Source organism: Choloepus didactylus, chromosome 7 (assembly GCF_015220235.1).
Source record: "Choloepus didactylus isolate mChoDid1 chromosome 7, mChoDid1.pri, whole genome shotgun sequence".
NCBI classification, from domain to species: domain Eukaryota; kingdom Metazoa; phylum Chordata; class Mammalia; order Pilosa; family Megalonychidae; genus Choloepus; species Choloepus didactylus.
The window spans coordinates 69354561-69373286 of record NC_051313.1 but is presented as its reverse complement, the minus strand read 5'-3'; the positions used below and the strand labels follow the sequence as shown (position 1 = coordinate 69373286).

The 18726-nt window shown below is 36.5% G+C and overlaps 1 protein-coding gene across 2 annotated transcripts in view; it reads right to left on the bottom strand.

The window, feature by feature from the left end:
* Positions 1 to 459: 459 nt before the first annotated feature.
* The window catches only part of ME1 (malic enzyme 1), a 267367-nt gene continuing 249100 nt past the window's right edge, over positions 460 to 18726 (bottom strand). The window contains exons 10-14 of one of the 2 annotated variants that reach the window (XM_037844248.1): positions 15367 to 15472; positions 13868 to 14010; positions 11016 to 11189; positions 4199 to 4297; positions 460 to 1066 (exon numbers count right to left, since the gene is read on the bottom strand). In XM_037844248.1, coding sequence (XP_037700176.1) covers positions 896 to 1066; positions 4199 to 4297; positions 11016 to 11189; positions 13868 to 14010; positions 15367 to 15472 — 693 coding nt within the window. In that variant the 3' untranslated portion in view covers positions 460 to 895. Of the gene's footprint in view, positions 1067 to 4198; positions 4298 to 9265; positions 9433 to 10272; positions 10370 to 11015; positions 11190 to 13867; positions 14011 to 15366; positions 15473 to 18726 lie in introns of those variants that run through there. The other variant, XM_037844249.1, reaches the window with a different exon arrangement.

Below are 18726 nucleotides of genomic sequence, written 5' to 3'. Positions count from 1 at the left end.
TGACTCATTCAACTGCGGGTGAGACCTTTAATTATTTCCATAGAGGTGTGGACCCTACCCATTCAGAGCGGGTCTTGATTAGTTCACCAGAGTACTTAAGAGAGCTCAAGAGCTGACACAGAAGCTACCATTGGAAATGCTTGGAGATGTGGACAGAAGGACATATGGAGATGCTAGGCTAAGAGATGAAGCCCAAAGTCTGCCCCAGAGAAGCTAAGAGAGGACCCCCAGACGCTTAGAGAAACGCCCTGAGAGAAAGAAGCAAGGATGCACAGGAGCTGAGAGAGAGAGGAGCTAAGACAAAAGCCCAGAGACATTTTGGAGAAAGCCAGTTTGAAACACAACCTGGGAGTAAAGGACCAGCAGACACCAGCCATGTTCCTTCCCAGCTGACAGAGGTGTTCCAGACGCCACTGGCCATCAGCCATTCTTCACTGAAGGTATCCTCTTGTTGATGCCTTAGTTTGGACAATTTTATGGCCTTAGAACTTAGGTTATTTGTAACCTAATAAATCCCTTTTATAAAAGCCAATCCATTTCTGGTATTTTGCATAATGGCAGCTCTAGCAAATCAGAACAATTTATCACTAATTTTGGTCTTCCCATTAATTCCTGACATAAAAATGATAAATTTCTTAGTAGCAGGTACAACAGCTTTTAAAGAGAACTTGGGCAAAAAATTATGACAGAAATTATAAATAACCAGAAAGCAAATGAAGCAAAAGTGTCCAGTGTGACATTTATCTTAGTTTATATTAATATTTTTCCACAAATACATTGTTAAAGTAAAATTAATGTAAGCATTTTATGAATCATTATACAAGATTCCAACCTTTAAAAATCATGAAAGAAATTAAAGATCTCATTAATGGGTTTGCACATGTCAGCCATTATGCTACTGGTCAACTTTGGTCTGTATTTTCTGGGCCTCTTCAGGCCAGGAATAACAATCAGGTAGAACCTCGTCATAATCAGTGTTATACATCTGGGAGAGGACAAATGCTTCCTTGTCTGATGGCTCAGGATAAACTGTGGCTGTCTTTTCCTTATATGCCTCTTTCACAATCTAGAAATAAAAAAAGAATATTGTTTTAATCAATAGAGGTGATGGTGGGCACAGGTCATAAGATTTCATCACTTTAAAAATTAATTTATAATTTATATCTTGTCTGTTTCCAAAAAACTTAAGTTGTATTATAATAAAAGCACACACAGAGAAAATATAAATTAAAATGCAATCATAAATCATATAGCAAGAGGGTAAAATTATATCAGTAACTAAGAAACATGTGAATAATTCAAGATTTATGCAAGTATGATCATACCAGGTTTTCTCAGATAAACCATGTCAAAAGTCTTGACATGACCTGACTGATAACTAACTTGAACTATATACCTGAATATTTTTGCTAAGCTTGAACTTCAATCTCTTGAATTTTCAAGAATCCCCACTCTGACCACAGACTTCTACAAAATGTCCTTATTTACCATAGGGTCTCTTCATAGTGTTCATCTAATCAGCCTGTACTCCATGAATTCCAGTCAGTCTCAATGATCCTTGCCAGTATTTTAGCATCTCTGGTCTCCATGTCTTTGTGTTATGACAGCCTTCTAGTTCTTAGTCTGGGAAACCGTAAGAGCTGGCTTTCTCTTTCCATGGCTATCTAGCATACAAACAGCTATGGGTCTACTGTGATGGCATATTTTTCCTAAAGTTACTTGGGCCTATGGGGCTGCACGTTTATCTTTTATCCTTGAAAAAAAATTTCTATCATAGATGCCAAAAGACAATTCCAAAATTTCCCCCATCTTTGAGTCTCCATTTGACTGTCATGATTACTAAGAAAATTTGAACTAAGAGAGAACAGTCTCAACTTCCCTTTTCACCAGCTCAAACTGTCTCCTCTATATCTTCATACATTCTCTCTTTCCCTACTACTTTAAAGAAAAATGGAGTATCTACCTTGTCAAAAGTAATCCCTTCATATATGCTCTTTAATTCACTCCAGTGTTTAAAAAAATCATGGCGGTGTTACTTGCATAATAGACTTATTTGGATAAATCTAATTTCAAAGAATATCAGAATGATGACATATCTCAAAGTAAAATGATGCAGTTATGAAAACTATGGCTTTGAAGACTATTCAATCTTATGGAGAATGTTGGTGAAAAAAGCAGGAAACAAAAGTATGTGTACAACATGATTTTAATGGTATTTATTAATGAGAGTAATATAAAAAAAACTGGAGGCAAACATGAAAATGGTGATAATGCTTGTTAGAAAAGCAGAATATCAGATATTTTCCTTTTCTCTAATTTTCCAAAGTACTTACAAAATGGCATTATTACTTTCTAAACATTTTATTGAGGTATAATTTCACACACCACAAAATTCACCTATTTTAAGTGTAAAATTCAATTAGTTTTAGTAAATGTAGGGTAGTGTAACCATTACCACACCCAGTTTTAGAACATTTCAATCACCCCAAAAAGATCCTTTGTACCTGTTTACAATGACAATAATGTTTTTATAATGTAACATTTTAAAAAATCTCTTGCTCTACTGAAATTACTTTTGAGAAAGTCCCTAATAATTTCCTAAATACCAAATATAAAAGTCGATAACTATTTCTCTCTCCAGGATTTTGCTCTGTTGATCCCTATCCTGAAATTGTCTTTTCTTTCATTTCTGACATGCTGCTCCGTTCTGAGTCTCTTCTTCAAATTCTAACCACTTCTCTTCCTAACTGGCTTCTTCTCTTTTTTCTGTCTTCCAGACAAAAAAAAATAACCTATGTTCTATCCTCAGTTTTCTATCCTTTCTCTAATTACTCTCTTGACATCCCCACCACAACTAAGAGTGTCTTCATCTGTTACCATGTGCAGATGATTGATTCCCACATCTATATGTCAAGGCTCTCTTCAAGCTTTAGTAATTTCAACAACTTGTTAGGAATGTGCCATTGAATGTACCGCTGATAACTCAAACTTGCAGTCCATTTATTTCCTCTTCCTCCCTGTAGCTGGATCTTTGTTCTGATTTCTCAATTTCCATCTATACACCCAGCATTCTTCCATTACTCTAGGGGTAACATCTCTGAATCTTGTCATACTCCACCTGCTGTCTTACTTTTCCCCGAATCATATGCTAACTTGTTTTCATTTAAATCTCCAAAATGAGCTTAAAATGATAATATGCTGTTCAGGATATTAATAGTTAAAACTAGTAGATACCAATTAGTGGAAAATAAGAGTACACTCTTTCTTAAGCAAATAACCAGGCAGATTATTACCCAAAGTGTTTTGAAGGGTTTTTTATTTTGAAGAATCCACCCTCCCATCAACAAGATAAATAATAATATATGGATCCTAAATGGTGTTGTTCAGATAAACATGCTAATAATTTAAACAAGTGATTTTCAACTGGGAGTGCTTATGATCTCAATGGGACATTTAGCAATGTCCGGAGACATCTTCTGTTGTCACAATTGTACACGCTATTGGCATCTGGTGGGTAGAGACCAGGGATGTGCTAAACATCCTATAATGCATAGGATAGTCTACACAACAAAGAATTATCAGGTCCAAAATGTCAATTGTGTCAAGGCTGAGAAACTCTAGTTTAAACATATAATCACAAGGCAAAAAGTCCATTTCTCTCTCATCTTAGTTACAGAAAATTTCCCTGCCTTTACGCTCTTCTTCGCTAACCCCTTCAATAGCTTATCCACAACCCCAACAGCTTTTAAGTTATCTGCCTTCACTGTTTTCTTACTTCCCAGTATTATTAATTGTGATTTCAGTCATCTGAGATGCCATACATCATAGATACTGATAAGGCAGGTATTTCAAAATCGAAACGTTACTCTACCGTATCTGCAATCTTTTGGTATTTACCACAACTGTGATTTGGAAAAGAATAACTAAAAAAAAAGGCAAAGTATGGGGACCCTGACTGACAGGAATCCCTAATGAATTATTTAAATTATGGAAGAAAAACGAATAATAGAGATATTAATGATTCAACCCCATTTTTACTTTCCTCTCTAAGGATCAAGCATGGCTCTCCCAAGCTCCACTGAGGCAACTAATTTTCTGCCTCTTGATACAGATATCAACTTGTTAAGTCATCATGCAAGCTGATTTTTAGCAAAATTAGAAAGGAAAAATTATGATGCTTGAATAAGAACAGTTTTACCTCTTTTGCAATTTTCAGAGAAACATCTCTAATGGTGTTCAAAGGAGGATAAAGCCGGCCCTCTTCCAAGTGTTTATCTGACACTTGCTGAGCTATAACCTTAAAAAAAAAAAAAAACAAAAAAAACCCAACCTTTATATTTCAAAGCACACAACATGGGGGTATGAGGAGAAATAAGCAAATGATCATGTATAAATTATCATTCTACTAGAGCAGAGAGGTGGACTTAACAACCTTGAAATTGCCTTCTAGCTTTAAGGGAATTGGATCACATTCATGTGATCTTCTAATTTCATCTTTGTTTTATCAATGGAAAAACTGAGCCCAGAGAGGCTTATGATTAGTGAGCTCACACACGTAGTGAAAAACCTGGCATTAGCATCCAGGTTTCTTCTTAGTCAAGTTCCTTTCCTATTGTACCATAAAATGCTGGATGTTTTGTGATTTGATACACTAGGGGAACAGGGAGAAAGAGGCGTAAGGAAGGAAGAGGACCAACAGAGGAAGACGGCAGAAGGGTGAGAAAGGACCCTGAAAGGAGAGGAGGGAAGGCTTCCAAGGCTGATCATGCCGTTACTCCCCACTCACATATTTTTGCACAGGAGTTAGAGGCGGCGGCTTAGGAAGGTATTTCAGAGTCACTCAGTAGGTAGGATTTTTATACAGATTCTGGGTAACTCAGCATTTGCTGCCTCCAAACCATTTCCTATTTCTATTGAACCCTCCTAGGGGAGAGAGGTGGACTCAACAACCTTGAAATTCCCATCCAGGTCTAAGACTCTGATTAAGTCTCTTACGGGGCAAATCTAAATCCACTTGTAGTTGGGCCTTTAGTTAACAGAACTGTGGATTCCAGGAGGAAATAGAAAACCTTATTCATTTCAGACATTGAATAATCAAATATTTATTTTTCAGTCTCTATCATGAAATTATTTCCAAAATATTGTTTTGTTGCCATTAACAAATATGTAAGACATTGAGCAAGCATAACACTAGTGAGAGGTTAAAAATAACAAACAGTTCCTGTCCTTGAGAGATTTGCAGTTTAGTGAGGTCACAGCGTATAGGAAGAAATAAAGGAAAACCGAAAGAGAAGATATCTAGGTTAAAGTGAAATCAATGTAAGTGTTAAGAAATCTTGCAGAACAGTGGTTATGGAAGGCTTCATAGTGGAAGGAGGTTTGAATCTGGGATTAAAGGAAGACTAGGACTCAGACAAACAGAAAAGGGGGTGGTTATTCCAGAGAGAAGACAGAGTCAGACCAAAGGTAGAGAAGCATGAACTGGATTTGATGGGCCAGAGTGTCCTGATTGGGGGAGCAGATGATCTGTGAAGAGAAATAAGGATCGAAGCATTGTCACTGCCAAATTAGGGAATTCAGGTTAAATCTTATAGGTGAAGACGTCTGAGCAAGGATATTCAGGCAGAGATTGGGAGGAGAAGGGAAGATCAAGTTGTTGGCATAATGCTATTTGATTAGTATTACCTTACATATAATACAACGTATTACCATATCCAAATCCAGAATTGTGTTGAGGCCAAATATTCTTAGCGTATTCTTAGCTCTGAAATAGTCCACAGATGACCTTGTGGGATACTGTTGTCCTACATTATTTTGGCAGAGTGTTTGAACATGAAGAATTTTATAATGGACACATTATTTAAATCATTTATTTATTTCTTCCCTCTGTAACAGGATTTCCTTTTGCCCCAGAATTGGTGCACAGGGCTTCAAACTTTAGAACTTTAGACATTAAGTGTTTCATACTATAAGAAGCCACCAAACAAGTGAGGCATGCCCCTTCCCTCACGGCCTGAGAGATGGAATCAGCCTGGCCACCCCCACAACTGCAGCTACCTCTTTCCCTGAAGGCTGAGATGGGGAGAGTCGGGGAGAGTTGCCAAAGCCTCGAGTTGCCGTAGTAGGTATTGCAGTGGCTTTTTCTTCACTTCTTCTTATTGCATGCTGCCCTTTCTCAAAGGCTCTTCAAGCCTTCAAGAAGGAGCTGTCAAGGAGAAATTGGCATTCTATTCTTTACCTAGCCTGAGCTAAGTTACAGATATGTCCACTTGAGTAGAAGAGAAAAGAATGGGAGAAGGAGAGTCAGACAAAAAGGGGTGACTGTGGATTAGCCTGCATCACATTGTTCGAAATGGTAAGAATGTATGAGTTTCCCAAGGTCAAGCGACCATGGCTCAGGAAACCCCAGCAGCCTGGGAAAACTTAGGAAAGGTAAGAAGCCTGAGCTGGAGCCATATCTGCCATGTCAGGAAACCCTGCTTTACAAGGCCCCACAGGGCTTTCACACATGAGCCTCAGGAGAGACCCAGCATTTGGACCCTGCAGCAGAGAACCTGATGGCCAGTCAGTACTGCCCAGAGAAACAGGCATCTGGAAGACAGACCACCAAAATAGTGGAAGGTTAATAAAAGAGAGTTTGCCACATACACTTCCTTCCTATTTCCAACACATGAGAAGAAGTAGGCCTTCATGAGAAAGTGGGAGGAGATTTCTCAGAGTCTACCTATACTCTTCCCCCTAATTCCCTCCAGGTGCTGGTTTTGGAGGAAAAGAGAAGGAAAAAATTGCTCTCCCCTATCTGCTAATGGGAAAAGAGATATTTGCATTGGCTATAAAATTTTACACTTGGCAGACGTTTAATTATTGTTCACTAATGTTTCCCCAGTGCCAATAATAATAGTATGTAATCAATTAACACTTGTTAAAAGAATGAATGAACCAAAAGTGAACAAAAAGTTATAGGATCTTACTGAGATGTTCTTAAGAGACAAAAAAGGGAGACTTGATAGAGAACAATTGGAAACAGTGATTGGTGCAAAATCAAACTATTTGAAGTGGCTTTCATAGCCAGGAAGCCAAAAATATCTTTGTGATTAAAAAATGTCCAGAAATAGTGTTTGGGATTGGAACCAATACATGAGACTTCTAAGTTCCATAATAGGTTCAATTAATATTTTTTATAATAATCCTAGCAGTTACTAAAGTGTGGGTTGCTCCCCTCCAAAAAAAAAATTCACATAGGTCTCTTCCATCAAACTTCCGTTAACTACAAAATGTAATCTAGACAATAAGGGTTTCCTTCCTTTTGGGGCCTCCAGAAATGAGTGTCTATTGTATTATATTTATTATTCTTGCCAAGATATATGCCAAGTTCTATTTGATTCAACTCAACAAGTATTTACTAAGTTTCTGTTCTGTGCTTAGGTATTATTGGAGCCTTGATAGAGTATATAGAAGACCCTGTATTTTAAAAAGATAATTTATAATTTAATTGTAGAGCTAACACTTAATTGTTTGAAACATTAAGCTCCCAAGAGTATAATACAACTAGGAATAAAATTAAATGTCAAAACTTGTGATAAGACAGCCATGGCTAAGGAGGAAGATCAAGAAGAGCCACAGTAGTCACAAAAAGATTCAAGGATAAGCAGTGTCTGAAGGAGAGGGCTTAGGAAGGGAATAATTCTCAGGGCTTTCCAGGCAGGATAACAGATAAAATAGTTATACAGGTGTACATACACACGGCGGGCTTAAAGACAATGAAGAGAGAGAGAATTAGAAAGAACATCAAGATTCTAAGTACTAGTGCCTGCTTGGAAAAGGGTCTCACTGATAGACAGGTGAATACTGAAGGGAAGGGAAGATTATGGGTATGGTTGCAAACATGCCATACTTGAGGACACAGCAGGATATGTCTGTGGATTTACCCAGCTGGTAACTGGAGATACAGTAAAAGATAGTATGCAGATTTGACCGTATTAGAATCAAGGTAATGGAAACAAGAGAATGGATGAGATCTCTGAAGGGATTAAAAAAGAGTGAGAGAAGAAAAAAGTGGGGCAAAAATGAATAAAAGAGAAACGCCCTTAGTCAAAAGGAACATGAAAAGGGGACAAAGAAAACAGTGAATGAGCCATAATGGAAGTGGTATGAAAAACACGAGTGTTATATTGAAGCCTAAGAGAAAGCCAGTGTAAATGTCAACAGATAAAGCCAGACCTTGGATATAATTACTGGATATAATAAATGAAGATAATGTAAGAAACTGACCATTTATCTTAGGATAGAATATATAGTAAGTGAAATTAGGAACCCACTACTTAATAAATCAAGCTCTTGACTTGAGGCTTGCTCTTGTGAAACTCAGGGTTGTAAATGGGAGGCTGAGCCCCCCTATAATTATGCTTAAGAGACACCTCCAGGGAATCTCTTTTTTTGCTCAGATGTGGCTTTTCTCTCTCTAAGCCCAACTCAGCAAATAAATTCATTAACCTCCCCCCAACAAGGGACATAACTCCCAGGGGAATGAATCTCCCTGGTGACATGGGACATGACTCCCAGGGATGAGCCTGGTCCTGGCAGTGAGGGACTGAAAATCTCTATTTGACCAAAAGGGGGAAAAAAGAAAAGTAACAAGCTAAGAGGTCCCAAATAGAGTCCAGAGGGTATCCTAGATGTTTCTCTTATGCAAGCTCCAGCTAGACATCCCAAATGGCCACAGTATGCCATGCCCTTACCAAAAGTAGTCCCCAAATACCTAGGTCCCTACCTGAGATTCTATAAAAGATTCCCTCGCTAAGTTTTCTCACTCAGAAACTTAAATCCACCAGAGTATTCCTATGCCAGACAAGTCCTAAAACCCAGAGGCAATAGCCTCTTTAAGAACAATTAGATGCAGCCCCCTCCCCATACTGTCAACACCCCTTTCAATATGAACAAGTTAGGTTGCTCACTGCCTAGACACCCCTGAAGATGGAGAAAAAGATTAAGTGAGAAGGGGTAGTAACAAACAAGGTAAGATTTAACAAAGGTCTATGAATAATGAAACTTTATATAAATATAAAAAATATATATATATAGGATACTGGGGTGTTAGAATAGTTGGAAGGAGGTAAATGACATGGTGGAACTGTACACTATAATATCCTTTGAAATTTGCTCTATAGCTACTCATTGAATTGTGCTTTGAAAGTCTTCACCTTTCTGTATACACCCTATATTGCATAATAAGGAAAGAACTGAGACTATGGAAACTGAACTGACAACAATTTTTGAGGTTACCTATTTAACTGCTTGTTGAGCTGTACATCGAAGGTTGACACCTTTCTGTATGTATGTCATATTCTACAATAATAGAAACTGCTGAAGTTGCGGAATTGTGACCCATGATATTCTTTGAAGTTTGTTCTCCATCTACTCGTTGAATCGTACCTTGAAAGTTATCAGTCACATATATATATTAAAGTTCACAATAAAAATGCATTAAAATTTTAAAAAAAAATGACACTACTGACATCACCCCCTTTTCCTTTTTTTTTTCCCCCAAAGTTTTTTCGTAGTGATTCCCGTCCCATATATGTGCACTAGCTCTCTTCTAAGGTAAGACCCAGGCTTGTCATGAAATTTGTCACTAGAGGGTGCTAGAGTTATACAGGAAAGAAGAAACACCTTACAGTGAGTAATAGATCTATTTTTTTTTTCTTTCTGATGTGGCTATTAAAAAGGCAATGATTACATTTTCCTTAATGTAACAACAATTTAGAAAAGCTACTTTGTTTAATGACATTTTTTCTTTCTTGAGTTAAAGAAACCCTGAGACATCTGCTGTCATGCTTTTAATGCAGTAAAGAAAAAGTTAGGAGTGAGACATTCTATCCTCCAGACATCTGTTCTCATAGAAAGATACCAGGCACTAAGCTTCGGACTAATACACTCCTTTAGGTCATACCAACAACAGAAGGATCTCAGTCTAGATTCCTGGGATTTCTCTTTACAAAAGAATAGCATCTTTACAGGATAAAAATATATATTAGGTTCAGTTTAGTTATAATTTTGTACAGTGATTTAATCATGAGAAGAAATTCACTCAAGTGTCTTGTTCATGAATTGCATCCTATTCAAGTCTGAAAATAGCATCAATGAGACAAACATTCTGATTATCAAAAGCTCATGATTTTACAAATACATGATCAATCACCTGGGCCTGCCTTGTACCATTCCCACAGGACTTGGGGGAAAGGGTAATTAACGGGAACAAGAAATTCCTGCTACCTCTTGTGTCATGAGTAATGAAGTCCTTTGTCTCTGATCTGAGAGTTCTGGGTCTTCTGTCAGCATCTATGAAACTGTGGCAGGCTAACTTGCTAGCCTGCAAGTAGGGTAAAATCAGAGATCCTTCACAGTTATTGACAGTACAAGCTTCCCTAGTGGGTCTCTTTTGTGATAGTCAGGGACTGTTCCTGAAGACCCAGACCACATTCCACTTCTTCAGTCCTTTGAATGGTTTTCTAAACAACAAATTTCCTGTTTTAATTTCCTTTCTTCTTAAAATACTAGGATAGTTTCTGCTTCGTACATCAAACCCTGATTGATAAACACTTCTTCACTATATCAGTTTATATGTCAGACTTTTATTTTAAACCTTCAAAATGCCATTATTTAGGAAGTTTATCAATGTTGAAAAATTTGCTACTTAATCATATTTGGAAAGTTTTTAAAATTGTTTCATTACTGTCACAGAATTTATTTGGAAAAGTGAAGATTAAAAAAAAAAAAAAGTTCCTCCTAAGAAATCAGAACACAACTTTTCTACTGGCTATGGAATAACAATCTTCTGACTCACTGTGAACCCTCGCTCCATTCCTCATTCTCTACTGGGGGAGATTTTCTCTTTTTCAGACTTTGCATTTTTTAGAGAGTGAGCTGAGATGTTAGATAAACAAAACACAGATGACCTACATGGAGCTCATTTGGCATTTTATAGCCTTGGAGAATTTAAGGGCATTGTATGATACCTCAGCAGTCCTGAGAAAGACATGATCCGTGATGTGCCTCAATCCACATGCCACAACACCAAGTGCAACTCCAGGAAACACATAGGAATTGTTGCCTTGGCCAGGATATAGGGTCTGTCCACTTGGAAGAGTGACCGGATCAAAAGGACTGCCACTGGCAAAAATTGCACGCCCCTACAACACAAATATACACAACTAACTTTAAAAAGAAGCAGGACGTTTTAAAACAAATGTATCATTAAAATAGAACCACCCCACAGTCAAAGTAAAGACTCCTTAAAAAGTACTCTAATTTTTCATTAACTCCCTAATAAGTATGGGCAAGCTTTGGGGATGTTGGGCAATAAGTTCTGGAGTAGATGATTATCACCACTCCTTATCTTATTCTCCACTCCCAGGAAAAGTGTACAAAGCACAGGATACCCCAAAACCAGAATCTCTTCTCTGCAGTGGTCCAACCTGTAGGCCCACCAACCATTTCTATATAAAATTCCAATTACAGATTTCTAAAGATAAAAAATGATAAATTAGTATTAGAATATTAGAACCGACAGCATTTTAGGTTAGAGTTTAGGGATCAACACATTTCCAAGTAGTCACTGGGACAAATTTTACTTATTTCTATATTTTAAGGAGCAATAATGAAAAAAAAAATCATACAGGGAACAAACTCAAGACAAGTGTCACTGGCAAACAAGAGGAAGATTAGGTGATAACTAACTGAAGTCATCCTCTTGCATGACCAGCTGTAAGATAGCAGTAACTAAGAGCCCCTTAGGTCCTGCATTCCATATTGCTAATCAAAAGGGGCGCCTCTGTCTGCTCAGTGAAGGTGAGAGTGCAGATACTGTTGAGAGTATTCAAACTTCCAAAATAGGAATATGAAACCCTCAACAAATAAATCATCACAATCTTGAGAAATCCATTTGAAAAGTCTCAAGTACTAAATCCACAAAGCAAAATTTAAATGATCAAGATTGGGTTATTAATTTCATGCCTTTTAGACCTACAATTTAGATCTATTATGAAATTGATAATACTAGTGTAATATTCATTTTTAATAACTGTTGCAATAAACCTTTTACTTCTTTTATACTAGTTGTATAGTATAAAGATTCAACATTCTTCAGGATATAAAAACATAAAAATATCTAGAAAGTCATATCCAGGTGTATGTAAGGTAGCATTATTTCTTACACAAAATTAGGTTTCATTTTCAGACAAGTTTGATACTTTTAACAGATAAAGTGTTTTATGACAAATAACTTTCTAATGTAAGTAAATTACTATTTGACATATATCGGCCTTTGAAAATTATATTTTGAAAGAGACTTGCAGCATTATACCTAAGCTTGCTTATTTCCCTCCCCTACTTCACTCTCATTCTTCTGGCCTATCTTTCTATAATTATCAAATTTTAAGGGGGAATGGCATTAAATAAATGATAGTTAGGTGAACATTATTATATATATGGACTGTCAATGTGGGGAAGTAAATCTCTGTATACCATTTTTACATGATAGATTTCATGGTTCAATAAACGTTCAGTATTTTGTATTTGTAAACTTTCCTAATCTTTACTCTTCAACCTGTGCCTACAGCAGGAGGAATGTATGTCCAGATCAACAGATAGACTTTTTCTTGTTCTGTAACCTTTTGCCTGAACCAATGTATAAGTTTTCAGGCCTCAAAATGACTTTCAATTTTATAACAACACTAGGCAAGATCATAAGAAAGAGTGTAGGCCATTTATATCAGACATATTCAGATTTTAAAAAACAACTATATGCATTTTGCTAATTTTATTTATGTCTATTACAGGTGATTCTTTAAATCTTTGAGGCCTACTGAGATATTACAAGACAAAATAATTAAACATTTATGATGTGCCTACTATGTGCAAGGCACCATGCTAAAACTTTGTTGTTACTCAGAGGTTTTTTTTTTTCCTTTAAAGATTTCAGGATTATTGAATATTGTGAAACAAATACTCCAATCTAGAGATAAGACAAAAATTAAAGTTAATTAAGATATTGATACCCAAAATAAAAGAGAAACACAATGGAATGACTCCTTGCCAAAAATTCATTAATTCTAGTAATGAATATTTAAGGATATAATTTTACAGAAGTAGAGTCATCAAGCTCTGATATGTGCAGAGATACAACTTTATGTCATGTTTTCCTTTTCTGCTTAATTTTGGCTTTACTTTCAAAATAAAAGTGTTGTGTATATATGATTCAACTATTATTTTCCTGTAATGACATTTTCAAGTTTTTGAAGGGGAAAAAAAAAGGCCTTTGCCAACATATCAGCCAAAATATATTAGTACAAACATTCTATAAAAATAAGTCCCTTTTTTTGAAACAGCGAAGTATTGAAGCAGTGAGGACTTCTATCCCATGCTGGCTGGATGTCAGTATAGCTGTCCAAATGCTCCACCTATGGCATCAAAGTCCAAACCCAGGATTTTGCAAAGCAAAAATAAAGTTATGGCTTTATATTGTATGCTTCAGTGTTTGGGAATAGCTAGTTAAAAGCTATTTTAATATGCATTCAGAACCAAGCTCTGTCCATTCTACCTTTTGCATTTAAATTTTATATACTTCCAATCTCTTGAGGAAAATTACCAACAAAACATCATAGGCTTTATCTTTTTTTTACTCAAGAAGAGGGTTTACTCAATAACATTCTAGAAAAGGAAATAATTCTTATTTGAACTGTCTACATTTTTCTTTCGAATTTGGTTGTATAATTTTTTGAAGCTACGGGTAGGCACTATAGATATCCTGGGCTTCCCAATAATTGATCAAAATTTGGTTATTGAAATATCGGTTATACTTTTGTTTTACCTTAGTTAGGTTATAGCACTGCTCTGCAGAACATTCTGCTTTGCTAGTTGGATTACTCAAAGCAAAAATAATAGGCCGCTCATTGAAGGCAGCCATATCTTTGAGAATTTGTTCTGAGAATGCACCATGAATTGCAGCAACTCCTAATGAAGAAATGAGACACCAGTGATTAGGACTATCATAGGTTAATTTACCCAAGAAGCACATGCCCAGAAAATAATGAGGCATGTCAGGTTATTTTCTAATAGGCCCTAAACAAAATATAGAACATTTGTAGTAAAGCATAGTGATAAAAAGAGGTAAGTTTGTAAATGCTAACAATCCTTAAGGCCTCAAATTTACAAATATCTGTAAAAAAAATTACAGATAAAATATTTGACTCTATCACTTGGAATTCTGATTACAGGCATTTGTATCAGGAAATTAAAATGTATACAACAGATATTATCTATAAGCAATTTTATGGGTATATTTCAGCCTGTCAATATTGACACTTAAGACACTCATCTAATTCAAATTTAAAATTGAAGTATCACTCATTGATAGAATTTTAACATAAGAATAAAGGAGTTAGGAAAAAGGACATGATAAAAAAAAGTGAGACTGCTAAAATAACATATTTTGTAACAACAACACTAAAGGGCTTTGTGTAGCACCTCTTATGAAATAAACGCTTGTTTTCATTATGATTATCATCATTATTATCAATATTGTCATTTGTTTCACAAGAGCGTCTAGGAATGAAATATGATACAAAGTAAGGACTGCCATTATATACACACAAAATAAGGGATAAAGTTTTGTAACTTTTGAGTCTTTTTTTTTTTTTTTTTACCATATTAAACATATTACTGTGCACAATGTGTAAACTATTGTGACAAGCTCTGTGAGGAATACAAAGAAATGTGACAGTCCATAAATTCAAGGAGGATACACTTCAGTAAAGAGTTTCTCAACCTTGGCACTATTAACATTTTGGGCTGGATAATTACTGTATGTGTGTGGTGGGGGGCAGTCCTGTGCTTCATAGGATGCTTAGTACTGGCCTCTACTCACTAGATGCCACTAGCAGAACTCCCTGCACCCTGTCCCACTCCTTGCCCAGTGTGACAACCAGAAGTGTTTCTAGATATTGCCAAATGTCCTGAGGGACAAAATTGCCCCCATTTGAGAATCACTGTTCTATCTAGAGCGATGAAGTCTGGAAAAGTGCTGACTATGCCAGGTATTAAAAGGCTGACAAGAGTTACCAGAGGGTGCTAGAAATTCAGCCAGGGTCAGCAAGAAAAAGTAGGCATCACTGAACTTACAATTCTGGGTGCCTTGGGGTACTGCTCCTTGAGTGAATGAATAATTTTGTCCGTGAATTCCAAAGGTCAGAATTTCAACAAAGCTAAATTATGCTACAAAAATTAACAGTAAGAAAACTAATCAGACCAAAATGTGGGATGAGGGGTGGAGAAAAGAGGGAAAAGTAGGAAAGAGAAAAAAAAGTTTACCTATGAGGGCAGTTGGTTTTAATTTTTGAACAATGGCTTCCAGGTTCTTCATTTCTTCATGTTCATGGGCAAATTCCTCTTTCTCCAGTGTTAAGGAAGCACGTCCCTAAGTAAAGCAGATACAGGCATACCTCATATTATTGCACTTCACTTTATTGTGCTCCACAGATGTTGCATTTTTTACAAATTGAAGGTTTGTGGCAACCCTGTAGCAAGCACGTCTAACAGCACCATTTTGCCAACAGCATGTGCTCACTTTGTGTCACTGTGTCACATTTTGGTAACTCTCACAATATTTCAAACTTTTTCCTTATTATATCTGCTATGGTGCTCTGCGATCAGTGATCTTTGATGTAACTATCGTAATTGTTTTGGGGCACCATGAACTGCACCCATATAAGATGGTGAACTTAATCGATAAATACTGTGTGTGTGCTGACTGCTCCACCAACCAGCAAACATATCTGAGTCAAAGTCATTTCAGAATGTTATACATATTACCAACACTTATGTTTAATATTTTAATACACTATGTGCTATAGCTTTCCTAAAGTGTTTTTTCAATTGTCAGATTATTATTTCCATCATACTTTCAATATTTATGTATCAGATAATGTTCTAGACAATGGGTCTACGCAAAACAAAACTAAATCTTTCCCTCATTTAATGATTATTTAATACTAAAAGCATAATTCTACAGACGTTTGTAAGATTAGCATTAGCAAATGGTAATGCAAAATATGATTTAAACAACATTGTGTACTATACATTTGTGTTAATAAGCACTGTTTCAGAATAGAGTTGGCTTTAGTTGGAGCCCTATTAATTTATGTACCATTAATTAAGAATGTAACTTTTTGCCACATTTACATCATAGATCGTTAGCTTTCTGAATAAGTACAAGTTTTATATGTTTTTGTTTTTAAAGTTTCGATTATGAATGTGCCATGAAAGAATTTTAAATACAAAATTTTAAGATCTTTGGCTACATAACAAATTGTTACCTAACTTTAAATGGTACTTTATGGATCTTAAGTTGTTTTCACGTGTTTCATTTGATCCCCTTAATAATCTTGAGAAATATGGCAGCAAGTATAATTAAAGCCATTTTACATTAGAGGAAACCAAGGCTCAGAGATGTTAAGGAACTTGCCCAAGGCAAATGATTATACTGGGTCTCAAAGTCTTTCCAATTAAGCACAATGCTGCTCCGGAGAAAAAGCTCTACAAACGGTATATGCTAGACTGTGTGTAAATGGTTAGTTCGGGAGTTAATACAATTTTCTTGCTTTAAAAGGTTATCATACTATTTCTGTTTTTAAAAGAAGTATATGTGAGTTACAGAAAATTTAAAACCAATGAACCTTTCTGTGCCTGTTTCCTCCTCTGCAAAATGAATAAGAATTTCTACCTCATCAGGTTGTTTGTGAATTAAATGAAATAATACATGTAAAGCCCTTAGAACAGTACCTGACTTATAGCAAGAGCTCAATAAGTGTTAGTTGTTTGTAATTTAAATTATTGTGATGAAGAAAAACTATTCTTAATTCCAGCATTTTTTAATTTGGTACATTTTTTTTTCTAGAATATGAGTTGGCTTTAGTTGGAGCCCTACTAATTTATGTACCATTAATTAAGAATGGAACTTTTTGCCATATTTACATCATAGATCGCTAGCTTTCTGAATAAGTAAAGTGCTATTTCTGTATCACTGTTTTCCCTTAGGAGCATGATTTTACATTGGATGGCTCTCTAACAACAAAATTCACCATTAATCACTTCTGGGTTCTAAACGGTTATCATCTTCGCTTTTCCCCTTACACATCAAAATACACTACACACCTGAGACAATGAAAAATAATCTTATTTAATTCATTCAGAATCACATGTGCAGTTTACTCTCAGCAGAGAACATTCTTGTTTCTAATAATATTAAGTTGAATATTCTTATTCTATATTCTTATTTATCATGCTTATTACAGAAAAAAATTAGTCAAAAGAATTAGATAATGCAGTTTCCACTTTCATAGGGAAGCATCAAATTGTTCAATGAAGCTTATCTATGTCATAGCTTTTTTTAGAATTAGTCATAGGTCCAAAGAAACAGAGTTGATGCACATAAACCTAAACTGATTTTATGGATAAACTAAATTAAATATTTTCAAACAGTTCTTTTGCACTTATGAGACAAGACTTTTAAAAACTGCCTGGAAGTCTCCAGGCAAGGCCAAGGGAAAAAGCTGCCCCTGCTTCTATAGAGCATGAGCCTCCCAGGGCCCGTCAGTTAGGCTGGCATTTAAGGCAGCTGGAGGCAGGTCCTGGCTCTCCTTGCGCAGATGGGTTTTGGTCCTTAGACAAAACCCAGCCAGGGGTGCTCCAGTGTTCCCAGCCCCCAACTTCTGCTCATGGCTCAGAGCAGACTACAGCTTTTCCTGGATAAATTCTTCCCCAAAGTCAAGTCCTGAAGGATAGCTATTAACTGAGTGACCTCCAGTTTTTCTACTTAAGGAGGTGTGGGAAGGCTATAAACTGAAGTTTTCCCCAGTGGTAGTAGGAGCCAAAGACAATGGAAGTAAATTGTCTATAGGGGACTGGTGGTTTGATGGGTTGAGCCCTCTACCACAGGATTTACTCTTGGGAAGACTGTTGCTGCAAAGGAGAGGCTAGGCCTCCCTATAATTGTGCCTAAGAGCCTCCTCCCGAATACCTCTTTGTTGCTCAGATGTGGCCCTCTCTCTCTACCTAAGCCAACTTGAAAGGTGAAATCACTGCCCTCCCCACTACGTGGGATCAGACACCCAGGGGAGTGAATCTCCCTGGCAATGTGGAATATGACACCTGGGGAGGAATCTAGACCCAGCACCATGGGATGGAGAACATCTTCTTGACCAAAAGGGGGATGTGAAAGGAAACGAAATAAGCTTCAGTGGCAGAGAGATTCCAAAAGGAGCCGAGAGGTCACTCTGGTGGGCACTCTTACGCACAATTTAGACAACCCTTCTTAGGTTCTAAAGAATTGGGGTAGCTGGTGGTGGATACCTGAAACTATCAAAATACAACCCAGAACCCATGAATCTCGAAGACAATTGTATAAAAATGTAGCTTATGAGGGGTGACAATGGGATTGGGAAATCCATAAGGACCACACTCCCCTTTGTCTAGTTTATGGATGGATGAGCAGAAAAATAGGGGAAGGAAACAAACAAACAAACAAACAAACAGATAGACAAAGGTACCCAGTGTTCTCTTTTGCTTTAATTGCTCTTTTTCACTTTAATTATTATTCTCGTTACTTTTGTGTGTGTGCTAATGAAGGTGTCAGGGATTGATTTAGGTGATGAATGTACAACTATGAAATGG